Here is a 15,929-nt window from a genome sequence, read left to right on the forward strand (position 1 = left end):
TCCCACCACCCAACTCCAAACCAAAAAGCGTGAGAGTAGGTGCTTATAATGCTTGGGGAAAATTAATGTCAACAAGGATATGACTGATATTATAATTAACAATGTAGGAGTGGTTAGGATTAGGATTACTTTTTTTTTCCTTGACCAACATATCTATCATCCACAAAAGTGATTAATCGCGCGGCTCTCTAAGCAATAAAAAATCGGTCATATCACACCTCTTATGGATGAAGATTGAACCCCCAACTTCATATTAAAATGACGAGGTGAGCAATAACCGTGTCACATTGATAAATGTTATTAGGATGGCTTTTGATTTTGAGCATCAGAGTTGGAAAATGTGTGTGTGGAAGAGTACCAGTGAAGTCTATATTCTACTTTTTAATCCTTGCAAGAAGAGCAAAGGCATGCCTTTTTTCAAATAATCTTTTAATTTTCGCCTTTTTATTAGGGGTTTTTTTCCTCGAAATTAGGGTCCTTTGTTCACGAAACTAATAAAAAACACAAGTGGAGAAAAAGCTCATACCCTTTTACTATTAAAAAACGCAGGCTTTCTTCTTGACAGAACCAAGCAGGACCCTCGCGTGAGCACCATCTGAGGCATATTCTCAGGGAGTGTACATATAAACAGAGTATCCAGATTTTCTGCAACATAAGGCACGCTTGTTAAGTTGTTATACATCTTCCATGCATGGGCTTGAATGGGTTATGTTATAAACAATTACTGTTTTTTTATGACAAAAATAGCTAAAGCCCAAAACAATCAAACCACCCTCTAATAAATTATGGGTCACTGTAACTTTAATGTAAGTAAACGTTGATGACAATAATCGCTTTGTACATAATGCTTCTTCATAAGTGTTCTCGTCGGCCTAAAAAGCGATAAAGGTCAATAACATATTAGCTGGCTCGAAGAACTCACAATTAAGTGGGTACCTCATGAGTGCACGAGATGACTTAGTTAATAAACATCTCATGTCATTTATGGATGATTGGTCGCACAACTACCTCCTTACTAACGAGCGCACGAGGCTGTTTAGGGGCGAATGTGATCTCGGAAGTCCTTCCATAAGGCTTCCTAACGACTTGCAGAGACGACTACGATGGATGCCGAGCCTACAAATACAATTGTAGCCGCTCATTTATCTACGCATTACTCATTATGCTAAACTCTGAGTTCTTCTTAGACTCTGAGTTTCACTATTCACATTTTTCCTGATTTGAGAGTCAGAGTGTCTTTTGCTAGTACATCATGTTGTGTCAACGGGGCTCCGCCGTGCAAGTAAAGCCAACTAAGACCGCACACCACCATCGGAAGTAGGGAGATTCAGACAATCTCAGTTCAGGAAGAACAATTAGCTAATTTAAAAAGCTTATTAAAACAAGTTGAAAATATATTGTGGATAAACATAAACTCTTGTTCATAAATTAATAAAACTGCTTATATGTAAGTTGTAGTTAATTGTGCAAGTTTTTCCAAACACTTGCAATAAGCTCGAAGAGGCCTTAATTTTAATAACTATACACTATGTCCTGTGTAAGTAAGTTTCAGGTAAACATTAAACTAGGATTTATCGTTTTATCATATTAGAATTAAATTAAAATTAAAAATAACTACAAAATGGATAGATGTAATCAAATGTTTGTCTAAAATTGTTTCAATTAATCTACTAGTTTGTTTTAATTAAAACATTTTCATCCGTTAATCATGAGTTGAGAGTTTGAACCTTGCCAAAAGAAATAGAACACATTTTGTAAACAGTTGTTCACCACATAGCACGAGCACCCACAGTGATGAGGTTAATCATTACTGTCGGCAATGAATACTCTAGGCTCAAAAAATGCAAACACATCTGAATAACGATTAGATGTTGTTAATTTCAAAAAAAAAAAAAACGATTAGATGTTGTTAGTTGGATCTGGAGTACACTACCATGACATTTGGTCTAACTGAACTCATATCCAGGAATAGGGGAGAATTAGGCGCTTTAACCTTATGCATCACGATACTAAATATTACAGAATGATCCTACAATGTCTTAACATTGAATGATTGAACTTCATTTCCATTTTTCAAAGGAAGCTGTACAAGCTTTCAATTGATATCAGAGACGACCAAGAGTAGAAAAAACATGTCCACAAAAAAAAACCTGCTATCACTCTTCGATATTTTCATTTGATAACAAGAAACAACTGGGATTCTCAAATTACAAAATTTTTAATTAAAAGAATGAGGAAAAACTCAGTCACATGCAGGTGATTAATTATTACAAACACCTCTTGCAATCTAAAGATTCTTACTCCTTTGTATAAGACCCAAATATAATGTTGGGAACACAGTGTACAGAGAAAAATGTGTATAGAAAACTAAACAAAAATATACATATAGAACAAAGAATGAATCGGCAAGGGCTCGGACTATCAAGATGAGGCATCAGACTCAGAAGCAGGCTTATGATTAGTAACTACCGACGCACGATCAGGATGATCAATTCCCTTCCGCGATGCTTCCCAAAGTTGTTGTTCTATACCCAACTTCCTCAACTCCAACAAACCTCGCTCAACTAGAAGGAAACAGAGTGAACAAAGGAGTTCATACACAAAACATACAAGCAATAAAAATCAATCATTTGATTACATAACAACACAGTTTCTCTATAAATTTTCCCATATTTGTCGAAGATTACAGACTATCCAACCTCACACAGATGATATACCACTAATCCATTTGCTAATAGTGTTTGCGGATTCAGATAAGAAAAAACACAAAACAAGCACACTAATTTTTTTAAGAGAAACCTGGCCATGGACACAACAACACTCACACGACCAAATCAGGCACTAAAAGAAACAACTGGACATGAATCTGATGCATAGTCCATCATTCATTCATCCAACAGCATGTACAAGCAGTTAGGTTTTTCCCTTTATTTTTTAGTGTGTTTGGTTCTCCAGTTAAGAACTCCATAATCACTTATATGAAAAGAATGATAAAAGCTTCAGGATTGTTTCAGGATTGTATACTCTCTTCAGAACCACAAAAGATGATGAAAAGAATGAAAAGAGCTTACCATCAACAGCATCATGTGATGTTGGTGACTGTCCACTGCGAACTATCCAAAACTGAAGCCGCTCTTCTGCAATATCTTCTTCCACACTATGAAATAAAGCTCTTCTCCAGAAATAAGTTAACCATGCCTGCAAATATTTATAGTTTATAGAGTAAGCATATTAAATAATATGTGCATGATGCATCCTATATTTAAAATAGCTATAATCTAAATTCAATTCTGATATAGACTGGTTATCCAAAAGCTGAAGCCTCCAATCAAAATTTCGTTTCAAAGATTGTGATTAATAAGTAAAAACACAACAAAATAATTAACTGATTTTCCTAAGAAATGAATCTGAATTCCACAGAAGGAAGTTCAACAGGGAACATGATATCGACCGAGGTAAACTGACTGCTGATTTTGAGAAGACATGTAGACACATGCTATAATCATGAGAGAAATGCTGGTAGAAATGAACAATCTATAATATCATTTAAAGGATACATATTACAATTTCATAAAACTAAAGCCAAGTATATAGTGTTTAAGGGGATAAACATCAAAATCTTCAAAGAACAAGTAACTTACCTCTTTGAAAAGAACATCTTCTGCCTCTTCTTCACTTAATTCTGCAGGAAACAAACAACAGAATATCAGCAAAGAATCATCAGGTCATCCATCTTTTAGATACATTTCCATTTACAAATGAGGAATGGCTGAATGCAGCCATGTCTATGGAATATATAGCAAAAGGCTTAATTGCAACTTTGGTCCTTGCCGTTTACCAATTCCACGATTTTAGTCCCCCACCTAATTTAATTACACAGATGGTCCCTGACTTTGTTGGCAGTCTGCAACGTTGGTCCTACCGTTTGTTTGTTAATGGAGGAGGTTTACGTGGATGGTCACTTAGCTGATGTGGAAGTTGAATTGGAGAGAGAAAGAGACCAGCAACTGATTCAACCTTCTTCCTTGCCTCTAGGGACTCGTTCGTTCTTTATCTCTTCCCTTTTCGCTAAATCTCAATCTTCGAAACATCTTCCTCACAGTGCTCTGTTTTTTAAGGAGGAAGAGGGTAGAAGATGACCGTTGCAGGTCTCACGTGCAACTCATGTGCTTCCCTCTCTCTTCAGTCCTTCTTTCTCTCTCCAATTGGACATCCACGTAAGCCTCTTCCGTTAACAAATAAATGACAGGACCAACATTGCAGACGGGCAGCAAAGTCAGGGACCATCCGTGTAATTAAATTAGGTGGGGGACTAAAATTGTGGAATTGGTAAACGTCAGGGACCAAAGTTGCAATTAAGCCTATAGCAAAATAACGCATAAGTAATTGGCTTCATACATAAAGCCTAGTTCAGTCTGTAATCAATAGGGTTTATACACTTCAATCAAAGGTCACAATTTTCACGTATTGTTAGAGAGGAGAAATCCCTAACAAGCCAACCACAACCAATAGGGGCAAAAAGGTAAAATTGCAGAATAATAAAGTCTGGAATTTATTAAGTGCTACGAGGCTGATTCCTCCAAAGGGCTGGTTCCCAATGACCCAGTTACAACTCAATAAATCTTAGATGATTCCCCTCCTCACACTCTAATCCTATTTATAAACTAAAAATAATATATCAAATCCTAATAATAAAAGATAACCCACAATAATAAAAGATACTATACTAAAATAAAATATCAACTACTAAATAAAAGATAATCTAAGCAAGTAATTCCCCTCATCTCTTCGCCCTCTTTTAGAATAAACCTTCAAAAGTGGAGGAACCTCTTGGATCCTAACACGTATGGTCTAGCCAAATAAGTTTTCCACGTGTCTTGGAGTATGCTTCAAAATACTTCAATCATTTTAGTTTGTAGAAGACAAGGGTAACAAATGATAATGTACTATACCATTTACAATATAGAAATGGCATCATCTTCCCACACAGATACGAGCATATCTGATCAAACCATACATAAAACTCATGTATATTGTATTGTCCAGAGCTATGAAGCTCAGATTCTTCGGAAGTATCGTTGCCGTACCCATATCTGATATTGATACACACACAATCCCTTTTTTTTAAATTTGCAAAAGAAACTATTATCCGATAAGTTAGGGACACTCCTTCTATATGTTTGGGATGCAACTTCCGGTACAAACAACCTTTTTCTTCATCATGTTGTGCGAGTTTTAGAAGTATAATACAAAACTACTCACATGCCTTCACCAAGCAGCTTAAGTTTTTGGGAGAGTTGGTCCATGATAGGGTATCAGAGCCTATATAACCAAGAGATCTACAGTTCAATCCTTGTTTCCCCCATTATTCTTATAAAAAGTTGAGTTTCAACACAAGGTAAGTGGGTCTGCGCAGTGTCCTTGCTTCAAGCCTAATGGGCTCTTGCATAAGAGGGCGTTTTAGAAGTATAATATAAAACCATTCATGTATTTTCAACAAACAACTTAAGCTTTAGGAGAGCTGGTTTATGATAGAGAAGAATTGGAGTGGATACTCCTTTATTTATTCCTTGAAGAGGAGCAAAACGGATCCTAAGAGCATAGTGGACTTGGCTTGTGTGCTTTCCAGCCTCTGACTTTTGCCAAAGAAAGATAAAGAATGTACTAATAGAGAGACAAATTTGTTGGATATGTGCATGACCTATTGGATAACAGTGATGGACTTCATAAATTGGCAGAACTGTCTATTGATGAACAAGAGTAAAAGCTGTGCTTTTTTGAACAATGGGAATAGAAGAAATGAAAATGATACAGACATACAGTTAGTATTAGGCGGTACATAGTAGGCAATTGAATAGAGCGAAGACTTCTCTTAAATAGGACTAATGACGACTTTTACATCTTAATACTGGTTAGGAAAAAATATATGTAATTTTTGTCGCATATTTATTAGAGAAAGAATATACTGATATAGACAAGGGAGGAAAAAGATGTCTTATGCTGTTCTGTTATTAAGTTTTTCTTTCAATTATATTCATCATCTTATTATATGGTTATATATTATCAAAAAATATCAATATGTGTTTACAAATACTGTTTTTATCTATAATGATATATTATACAGTTGTGTTAATGTATCTAAAGAGTCTAGACTGTATTGTATCTTGAGTCATGTCATATCGTATCTCCTATACATATAAAGTATCCAGGCTCATAGGTCTAGAGGCAATCCCAATTCCCCCCCCCCCCCACAAGAGAAGAATAATATAGAGAAATGAATGCAAATAATATACAACCTAGACAAGTCGAGAAACCCTATAATGCAGAAGTACAACCTAGACTCTCATAATATTCCATAGGGTTTGTATCTCCAGAAACTTAACACCACCACTAAGCACATAAAATTAAACACCAAAACAAAAGCTGAAAACTTATTTCTTACGAAAACATAAAATATCTAAACATCAAAATCAAATTAAACACTGAACTAAATAAAAGCTGACAACTTAATTCTTACCAAATGCTTCCAAATATTTGGCATCCCCAGGTGCTTTGGAATCTGAAAATAAGTTAAGAATATGTGAACAATATAATACAAATCATCTATTACTAAACTGTCAACTTTTGAATAGTGCCAGAATAATAAAAAAACTGAGAAAATTATTCAAATAAGCACATAGATCAAAAGTAATTGTCTGAATTAACCAAAAACTGAAATCAAAAGAGGAAAGCAATCGACTTAACATTGAAAATTGTACTAACTGCAGGTAGAAAATAGAAAGAAGTAATAGATAAATGAAAACATTGAGAGTAACCAAATTGATTAACAAGTGGAAAACTGAGATTTGAAGAAGACACAAGATGATGAATCAACATACCTAAAACAGACTGCCGGACCAAATTTGGCCGCCTGTGTTGGGCTAATGCAAGCACAACAGCATCCTCAACCTAAAAAAGTAAAAAAAAAAAAAAGTTATTTAAATATTGATAGGGACTGCAAATTACTGTACAAGAGTCTATGTGGAGGAGCCCAGCTCCTTGCAATCAGCCTTGGTACAGAATACATACAGCAACACAAAAATATGGAGAAGTTGAAGAAAACAATAGAGACAACACCCCCGCCCCCCAAATAAAAGAAATTAAGAAAAAAGGCCCTCATCACTCAATATGTTACCACCATTCGACGCCCTTCTAACAAACTGTCCTTTAGCATTTCAGACTTCCTCAGCGGCAAGTACATTCCTAGCTCCTCACTTTCATCTCCTCTCATATACAAGTTACTCAGCCCTTTTCTTTTTCTAGCATAAACTTGAGCTATGAGCCTATCAGTATTCTTTCAGGACTTAACAATAACGGAAAATGATGACCACGATATGGAACAACCCAAAATACTGAAAGGAAGTCAAATATCAACCAAACTCATACGTAAAGGGTTGGGTTCTTCAAATCCATGCTTTAAAAAATTAACAGACTTTAACGTATGAATCTTTGTATAAAAAATGTCTAAGAAGAAAATGTGATAAAGAATTAAACAAACAAAGCACTAACTAAAATAACATTCATGGAGAACCTTTAAAGAAGCAAGTTCCCTCAAACCCATCTCGACTGAAAGCATACTCTCAATGTTTCCTTCCCCAGCGAGATCATTCAAATCACGAACAAGTTTGCTTCTATCAGGACCATCAGCACCTGGTCCATGCTCTTTGGTTAGATGTCATTGTATCTAATTTACAAGATAATTTAAACTAAATCTTCGGGTGCCAATGCACACTCACTTTTGTTCCATGATTCCTCCTTAGCCTTTTGTCCAGCAGATATGACAAGTTCAAAAGGAAGAGGAGCTAGAGAAGACCAATGTTCATGCTTGGATTGTGATATATCTGCACATATGCCTGAAAGTAACACGCCACAAGAATATAAGCACTCATATGTTATTGCTAATAGATAAACAGACTTTAGCAAAATATGCTTCTCAAATTTTTGCAAGGCGTGATTTTCAGATCGTAGAAAAAAAAACTAAAGATCGACTTTATCCCTGCACAAAGTAGAGAGCAGCACAAATTTGTTACCATGTTTTACAGCAAGACCCCAGTAGCGGGCAAGCCAACATCTCTTCAGGACAACTTCCTCCTAAAAGACAAATAAAAAGATGCATTGAGACAGATGGAAGAATGAATGGTTGTTAATTCTCATTTTAATAGAAAAAACAAACCATTTCTTCATGGGTCAAAATCATTCTCTGTGTCATTGTCCGAAGAGCCTTTGCTTCAGCTTCAGCTTCTTGCCGTTGTTCCTCAGCTGCTGTAGCATCATCTTTTAGGTTCTGACAATACAAAGATGACAGATATAACGTAAACCAGTACAATTGATCAGATCAGGCATAAGGTACAATTAAAAGGTGGAAAGAACATCATGCTTCCATCAAAACCAACCTGAATCTCCACACGAAGGGCAGTAACATCCTCATCTCTTTCATTCTGTGATTGTTTTGCAGCCTTGAGAGCAGCCTGTGACAAAAATATTGAGTATTCCAAGGACATTCTTTGAAAGAACCAGCATTGATGAACTTGTTGCTCAAAACCCATAACTCAAAGAAGAAACTGTAACTAGAAACAGAGCTTTATGCACAAAAACATCAAGTGAAGATTATAGAACCAGCTGCAAATTCATTCTTCGCAAACGTTTTTGGGATTAGAACTTAGAAGAGCTAGTATAGTGATCACAACACACTTCAAACTTCAGATAATCATTATTTTCATATTTCGGTCACATCTAATATCCATTCTTCCAGCATACCTCTCTTTGACGCAAAGCAGCTTCCTTCCTGCAAATATACCACGCAAAAACCATAACCTAAAAAATAAACAAAATTTCAGTTCCAACCAGTGTGTAAGGGAACTCAAAGCTAGGTTACCTGCTCAGCAATTTAGCCTCCAGGGATACACCCTCTCCAAGCGAAGCAACCTGCCAAAACCAAAATGAACAGGGATGCATATATCGCAAACTCAGAATTTATAATTATAGCTATGAGTACGAAGAAACTTCTATGTTACGTAGATTTTACTCCATACAGTTACTGACCGCAATGAATAAGAGCATAGTAGTGATTATGCAAAATATGATATTTAGACTATGGTATTAACTATTGATTATTCCAGCATCCCCCCCCCCCCTACAGTTTTTTTTTGCATAGCTCCCACTATTGAACCTCTGACAACCTAACTACTAGTGTAACTGTTCATAACTAACTACAGACGGGAAAATTTATGGTCCTCCAAGAGTACATACTCCTTTAATTAAAATGATAACACCTGCCTATATCTAGCTATCCATATTATTTAAACTTTTTTAATTTAAAATAAAAAAATCTGTCACTTGACACTGCTTTTGTAAAGGGGGAATACTGAATATCCAGCACTCCTAAAGGACTGAAAAATTTTTCCCCACCCTACCCTAATAAACCCTTATTGGCCCATTGTTTATTCCTTCTCCTATACATTTTCCAGGCCCTATTTTTCTTCTAAGGCTCACGCCTAACAGTTTCAAAGTTTAGTTTAGCAAAAACAAGTCACCTGTTTCTCAAGTTCCCTAGCTCTGGCCTCCACTTCTTGGCGTTTTTCCTCTGCTTGTCTTAGCTGTAATATAGTCAGGCATTTATACAACACTGACTTGAACAAAACACCGACTTTGTTCGGGTGTGAATAAGCATACCTTTTCTAATATATTCTCATTCTCTTCTTGTAGCATATCAAGCTGCGACATCAATACGAATCAGATTAAAAACCCATTCTGTAAGAATGACAAATACAAAATGCAACAAAATAAGGTTTAAGAAATACTAAAGCACTATAGCCAACTATAAGGATCATCAGATTTAATTTGTGGAGACCAAATTAATGCATGTAAGTACTATACTTCATCACGGAGTGCAGAAGCTTCACGCTGATCTCCTGTGTCTTTCGAGTTAAGCTGCCTGATAGTGATATCTGGTGTAAACCTGAAATGATCGACCAACAAAATTTGAAGAAGAAACGGTCAACAATACTGCCTAATGGCCGACAACTTAAGAGTTTGTTAGCCTACCGATGCAATCCGCATACACGCACTAAGATATATAGATAGATATATGATGTCAAAAACTAAGATTGAGTTCATTCATACATAAAAAAGAAACTATTACATGCAAGAGTAATATTTTACCAAATCAAGACTCATGAACTCAACATTGTTATAAAGCTCATCAGAAAGTGTGGGGCAGGAAGAGAAAATGATATTCCTCTGTCCTAAATAAATAAAACAGTGACGAATTTGTGGAAACAGGCTAAACTTTGACTGATGGCTTAGCTTACACTAGCATGCATGTCAACTGACTTTATTATATCTATTTTTATTTAAATAGAGTATTTGAATCTTCAAGAAATACCCGCTTACACGAACTTCCTATATTTTAGGGTAAAATTGCTGAGAGATGATAAGAGACCAAACTCATACAAAAGTCATACAAATCAATATAGAAACTTCGGAACAGACAGAATTGGGGCAGTTAGATTATAGAATAAGTCAGTGAAGTAAAGTTGCAAGTATTTTGGATGACTATCTAGTTCTTCTAAATTTATGATGAATCAGGTCAACCATATGATATCATTGGCTAAATGCATAACTGCTACAAGACACTAAACCAACTTACAAGGAAATCACCACAGCTTCAAAACCATAAGAAATAAGGTGGCCGGCCAAATACTACTACCTTTTCTCTCTACTCCTATTGGTAGGAGGATCAATGGGAGGAACGAGCATAGGCGTTCGGAGTGTAGGTTTGCTCGGTGGCGGCACCACCGGTGTTGACCGAACTGAAACTGCCGGTCTTCCAGCTGACGTTGAACGCACTGCAGGGGTGTGCTCTACAAAGTTCCGACCTAACTAAACATCAAATTCCCATTAGCTCAACAACAACAACTTGGTAGTGACAACAATTGAATAAATCCATAATCTTAAAATAACAGTAGCTATCAATCCAATGCATAATTCAGATCTCAAATTCTCATTCAATCACTATCAATTGCATTTGCATCAAATTAACAACTATTACCAAACAAAGCATCACTACAAGTCAACAAACGAATCCATGCAAATAATCACGTAAACTGTAAACACCATCAGAATTGAAATACAGAGAATTACCGCAGGGGAAGGAGATCTGTTCGGCCTGGCAACCGAAAACGGAGGGATGGCGTTGGCGTTTGCGTTTGCGCTGTTACTTCTGTTACTGCTGGAGAAAGAGGAAAGAGCGGCAGGAGGAGGAGCACTAAACCGGAATCCTAGATCGTCATCTTCGTCGCCGTCGTCGTCGGCGGTCTGAGACGCCATGACGCGAGCGAGGCGTTGCGCGGCGGCTTTGGCAGCTACGTTTTGAGTGCGCTTGACGGTGGAAATCCCGGTGGAGGAAGGACCGAGGCGCGACTGAGGATGAGCCGGAGACATCGCCGGTGATGAGCCGGTGCTGCTTGAACCGCCGCTCCACTGCCGCGTGTACACCGGGCTCAAGTTTCTCCTCCGATCCATGAGTGGAAGGTGTATATATGTACAGGAGACTTACGAAGACTGAGCTAGATTTCCTCGGAGCTTGATTTTCTCGAGAAAATCACAGATTTCTCGGAGGTTGATTTTCTCGAGAAAATCGAAGGGAAAGTGGAGGAGGAAGAATCGGAGAGTTTTGCTCCGTTCGAATCGTACGCGGTCGTGTGGGACAAAACGACGCCGCTTCGTTGTAATGGGTTCGCGGGAGGGAAGACTGAAGAAAATAACGTGTCTTTTTAACAGTGAGGTCATTTTTTTCTTTCTTTCTTTTACAGTTTACTACTTGATTGATTTTTACTTTTTTCAAGCATAGAAACATTAAAACGGTGTCGTGTTTATGGTTATGTTGGGTAAAATGTTTTCAACTATAGCGGGGATGTGGAAATTGAAGACTTCAATTTAGTTTTTCTAGTCAATGATGTTGAAAGTAAGTTAAGTCTTAAGTTACTTTTAATAGGTAGTGAGTGACATTAAGATTGTCATTGACATGTGAGATTTTTTTCTTGTTGAATTGAATCTCATTCTTTTATTCCTAGAATTTGTTAAATTATATACTATATAATCTTGGAAATACCAAAAAAATATAGCAGCTAGCTTGCCTTGATAGGTTCTTTACAATGGAGGAGGGTGAAAGCTTATTTGCCACAAATAGAGAAAATATATTTTATTAAGAACACATGAAAGTTTTTTTTTTTTTAAAGAAAAACACATGAAAGTTCAATTCAAACTTAATACACATTCAGATAAAGAAAGGAAAAAAAACAAGATATAAAAGTTTTAATGTAATAGGAATAAAAGTAAGAGGTGAAAAGAGAAATATAATTAAATTGAGATAGAAGAAAAAACTAGGCGTGATTTTCCTTTTATGTTTTGTTTTCTCTACTTCATATTTACTCGCATAATATGATTCATGTCTCGCTAGTGTTTTTTTTTTTTAAATAAATCATAAGCTAATGAATGTTGGTTTTAATACTTAAAACTTAAAAGTGACATTTTTTTTTTGAATGAGAAAAATAAACTGACATACTACAACGCTAACACATCTCGGGACAGAAGAGGGACAACAATGTCCGGGAAATTATCAAAATAAGCAAAAACACACTGATAGGAAGTTCCATAACCCGCTAAGCAATCTGCCAGCCCATTGGCCTCCCGATGAATGTGTTTAAGCCTAATATCCCACTGACGAGCAAGCAAGAGATGAATGTCCATGAATATACTAGCATACAACATACTCATGCGGACAAAACCGCTTCTTAGTAAGAAGATCAACAACTTCTTGCAATCAGACTCACAATACGCCTTACGAATATTCTTCCTCCAGAGAAGATGAAGACCCATACGAAGAGCACTCTAAAATTATTTAATTGAAAATTCAATTGTTAGGAATTACATTTTTATTTTATTTTTTACTTTTACCACATCAGATCAAAATTACATAATAGATTCATTAGCCAAAAAGAAATTTTACGAGGATAAACACTCTCATTAGTCATTACTCATTATTGTGTTTCATTGAGTAGAGGACAGATTTCACAAACAAGACAATCTTTATGTCTTTTCGGTGAAAAGTCGCATGCAGTATTTCGTTTTTCCAAAGTTCAATTCCATTCCATGATGTGCTTTGTTACGAATCATTTGATCAAAAGCTATACGTATTTATGAAGACATAACTTAAACCACCATACACATAATTAGATGCCAACAACCACCAAACACAAGAGGGGTGGATGGTGCCAAATGATTTCTTTGAAGCCGTGGAAACATCAACCACAATGTAGTAATATTTTAATTTGAAAAAAAGGCACCTATTGCATTACAAGTGCACCGCCACTCAATTGTAACTTAACCAATAAAATAAGAGAATTAGAATAAACTTTTTTGAAGGTATTTGTATTGATTGAAGTCATTGAATTTACAAAAGCAAATGTGATACATAAAGTCTGAAAAAGGGTGATTACACATTTATGATGATATCCTTCAAATATATGCATTTGTGAACTTTTTAAATCTTCGCAATATTTTATAGTCGTTAAAAATTGTTACAAATGTGAATGTCTGAAAAGTGTCACAAAAAATAGTAATATTATGTACGGAAATCATTTTCATAAAGTAAAACAACATGCATCTTAAACAATCCCACCATGGAATAAGAAAAAAAGCTAATTAATATGCTTTCTAAAGAACATTAAAAGCATAAAAACATGTCAAGTAACATGATTAAATGATTAATCTTATTAAGTTATACTTATACTCTAACTTTGTAAATCCATCCCTTAATTTTAGATTCAGTTCATCTCCTAATCTCAATCTTTCTTTTGAACCAGCTTCTCTATCAACTCAGCTGCTTCTTGGACGGTTTGTTATCAATTCTGAGCTCTCATCCTCAATTTTTATTCCAAACTGATCACTATTTCCACCTGTCACAATCATAATCCAAACCAAAAGCAACCAAAGTTGATCAACAAAAACTTAGCTATATATCATAAACAAAACAGACCTTAAAGCGAACATCTTATAGGGATGTTTTGTTCCACGGCGAACTGCTCTAGAATCACTTGTTGTTAGAAGTTATAAGTCTTAGCTTCTGAGTAAACATGACTTGTTCTGTTTAAATCATGCAACCAAACACACACTTAATTAGTTGAAATTAGAAAGCTAGCTGATAATTTGAATCTTTATGTGTCAAGGGAATCAGCAGTCAGCACCATGTTCTGATAACTTGGTTTGTGGGCGAAGCTTAGATTCTGGAGTCGGTTTCTCATAACTTCACAAACTTTCTGCATTGTCTCAAGTTGTGCCTGGATCAAATATAAGAGTTTCATGCACCAAGATTTTTAAATTCTTTTCTTGTTCCATTCAAATTTTAAGTGGAAAATTTATTTAAATCAAGCTTACTGCACAAGAAATGCGGAATCCGAAGGTTCCAAAAGAAGGAAATGTCATCCTCCTGTTCCATCCAAGAAACAATGCCCTCAACCTTGAAATTCTGCAACAAGCCTGCATGTTTTAAACATCCACATTTTTTTTCTTTCTACTTTCATAGATAATTGAGGATAGGAAACTTATTGTCCTACTACGTATAGAACATCATAATTAATAATTTCAGAGTGGTGACTTAATTTAAATATCTAAGTAACATTACTTGAAATTTTATACAGTCATATATTTCTAACATGTTTTGATCAATTTCTTTTACATTAGAATTAATTGTGCCTCATAAACTACTCTCAAAAGCTTCTGACCCCTATAATTGATTCTAATTTCATAATCAATTGTAGAAGGGTTTCTAAATATGAACTTTATCACTTTGCAACTTGGCAAAATTTGGTGTCTCCAATTCTTATTTTTGGCCATTGCCCTTTATGTCAAATATATCTCAACTAGTAACCTTGTCATAAAGGAGGGTCAGCTATGCGTTCACTATTGTCAGAAATACTCATTCAGCAATAGTGGACCTATTCTTCAAAAGTCCATAACACTTTAAGCCACTGTCACAATCTAATCGTGGAGCACATTGCACCAACCTTATTAGTATAGAGATAAATTAAATAAATAAATGTAAGAATGAAATCAGAAGAGAAATTAATAACATGCTTCAATTTAAGATACATGGAATTTAATTTTTGGACCTGGCCAGAACTGTTAAAGGGATTGAAGTTAAGGGAAGTGGCTGGAACAGAGGCCATTGAAGCTCAGGTAAGGTGAAGGCAAATGGAGGGATTGAACCTATAGAAGAGAGGGTTTATATTGATGAAGTGGTAATGTCAAATATTTGGCAGAGGCCAGGGCAATTGTTAATAAAAGCGGTATCTGGTAATAAGCTAGGTTGTGCTTTGTTGAAAAGGCAAGCCATGTCCCACGAAGGAACAGTTGAGTTAGAACGAGAGGTGCACATTGTTCTACTTCTAGAGAATGTATATAGGTTGTGAATGGGGTTGGTCAGTCACGCAAGATAATTTATTTCATTTTCATATCAGAAAGATGATAAGTATTTTAGTTCTTCCATATACTAAAACTGAATGTCTTTTTCATCAGTAGGGAATTAGGATTGAATTGATAATATTTTTAATAGAGTAAAGTACACTCACCCCCCTTAAGGTTTGTTAGAATTACACTCCACCCCATTCTTATTTAAAATCTACATCCCACCCCATTTTATATAGAGGCAAATTTAGTGACGAAAAATATTTTTCATTAATAATTAGTTATTATTTAAATTGTTAATCAATAATTTCAAAAAAAAATCAATATAATCCAATAAATTTAAAAATGAAAACATCACAATCCTCCTCATTCTCTCAATCGCGTTTTTCCTCCGTAAATTCATAATGCAAATTATGCAATAGCAC

General features: G+C 35.6%; 1 protein-coding gene across 2 annotated transcripts; it reads right to left on the reverse strand.

Moving 5' to 3' along the window:
- Positions 1-2,135: 2,135 nt before the first annotated feature.
- LOC130716955 (coiled-coil domain-containing protein SCD2-like) lies at positions 2,136-11,782 on the reverse strand. Of its 2 annotated transcripts, none has more exons than XM_057567025.1 (17): positions 11,182-11,782; positions 10,748-10,920; positions 9,916-9,997; positions 9,712-9,753; positions 9,573-9,635; positions 8,915-8,964; positions 8,797-8,824; positions 8,433-8,507; positions 8,213-8,323; positions 8,070-8,130; positions 7,776-7,892; positions 7,571-7,689; positions 6,879-6,948; positions 6,518-6,559; positions 3,642-3,682; positions 3,072-3,198; positions 2,136-2,564 (listed from the first exon to the last, which is right to left on the reverse strand). In XM_057567025.1, exons 1-17 carry the CDS (start codon positions 11,560-11,562, stop codon positions 2,422-2,424), a joined length of 1,725 nt encoding a protein of 574 aa, XP_057423008.1. In that variant the 5' UTR covers positions 11,563-11,782; the 3' UTR covers positions 2,136-2,421. The 2 variants fall into 2 exon arrangements, with proteins under 2 accessions (XP_057423008.1, XP_057423016.1); XM_057567033.1 differs by having other exon boundaries at positions 10,748-10,916; positions 11,182-11,321.
- Positions 11,783-15,929: the final 4,147 nt, after the last annotated feature.

The sequence above is a fragment of the Lotus japonicus genome, chromosome 1, assembly GCF_012489685.1.
Source record: "Lotus japonicus ecotype B-129 chromosome 1, LjGifu_v1.2".
NCBI classification, from domain to species: Eukaryota; Viridiplantae; Streptophyta; class Magnoliopsida; order Fabales; family Fabaceae; genus Lotus; species Lotus japonicus.

What these genes read in the sequence shown, in the direction of transcription:
- LOC130716955 (XM_057567025.1), bottom strand. Translation starts at nt 11,562, where the DNA reads ATGGATCGGAGGAGAAACTTGAGCCCGGTGTACACGCGGCAGTGGAGC. An exon ending in GGAGGAATCATGGAACAAAA is followed by an intron (nt 7,690 to 7,775) that starts GTGAGTGTGCAT and finishes AGCATGGACCAG; the next exon opens with GTGCTGATGGTCCTGATAGA. An exon ending in GGGAACTTGCTTCTTTAAAG is followed by an intron (nt 6,949 to 7,570) that starts GTTCTCCATGAA and finishes TTACTTTTTTAG; the next exon opens with GTTGAGGATGCTGTTGTGCT.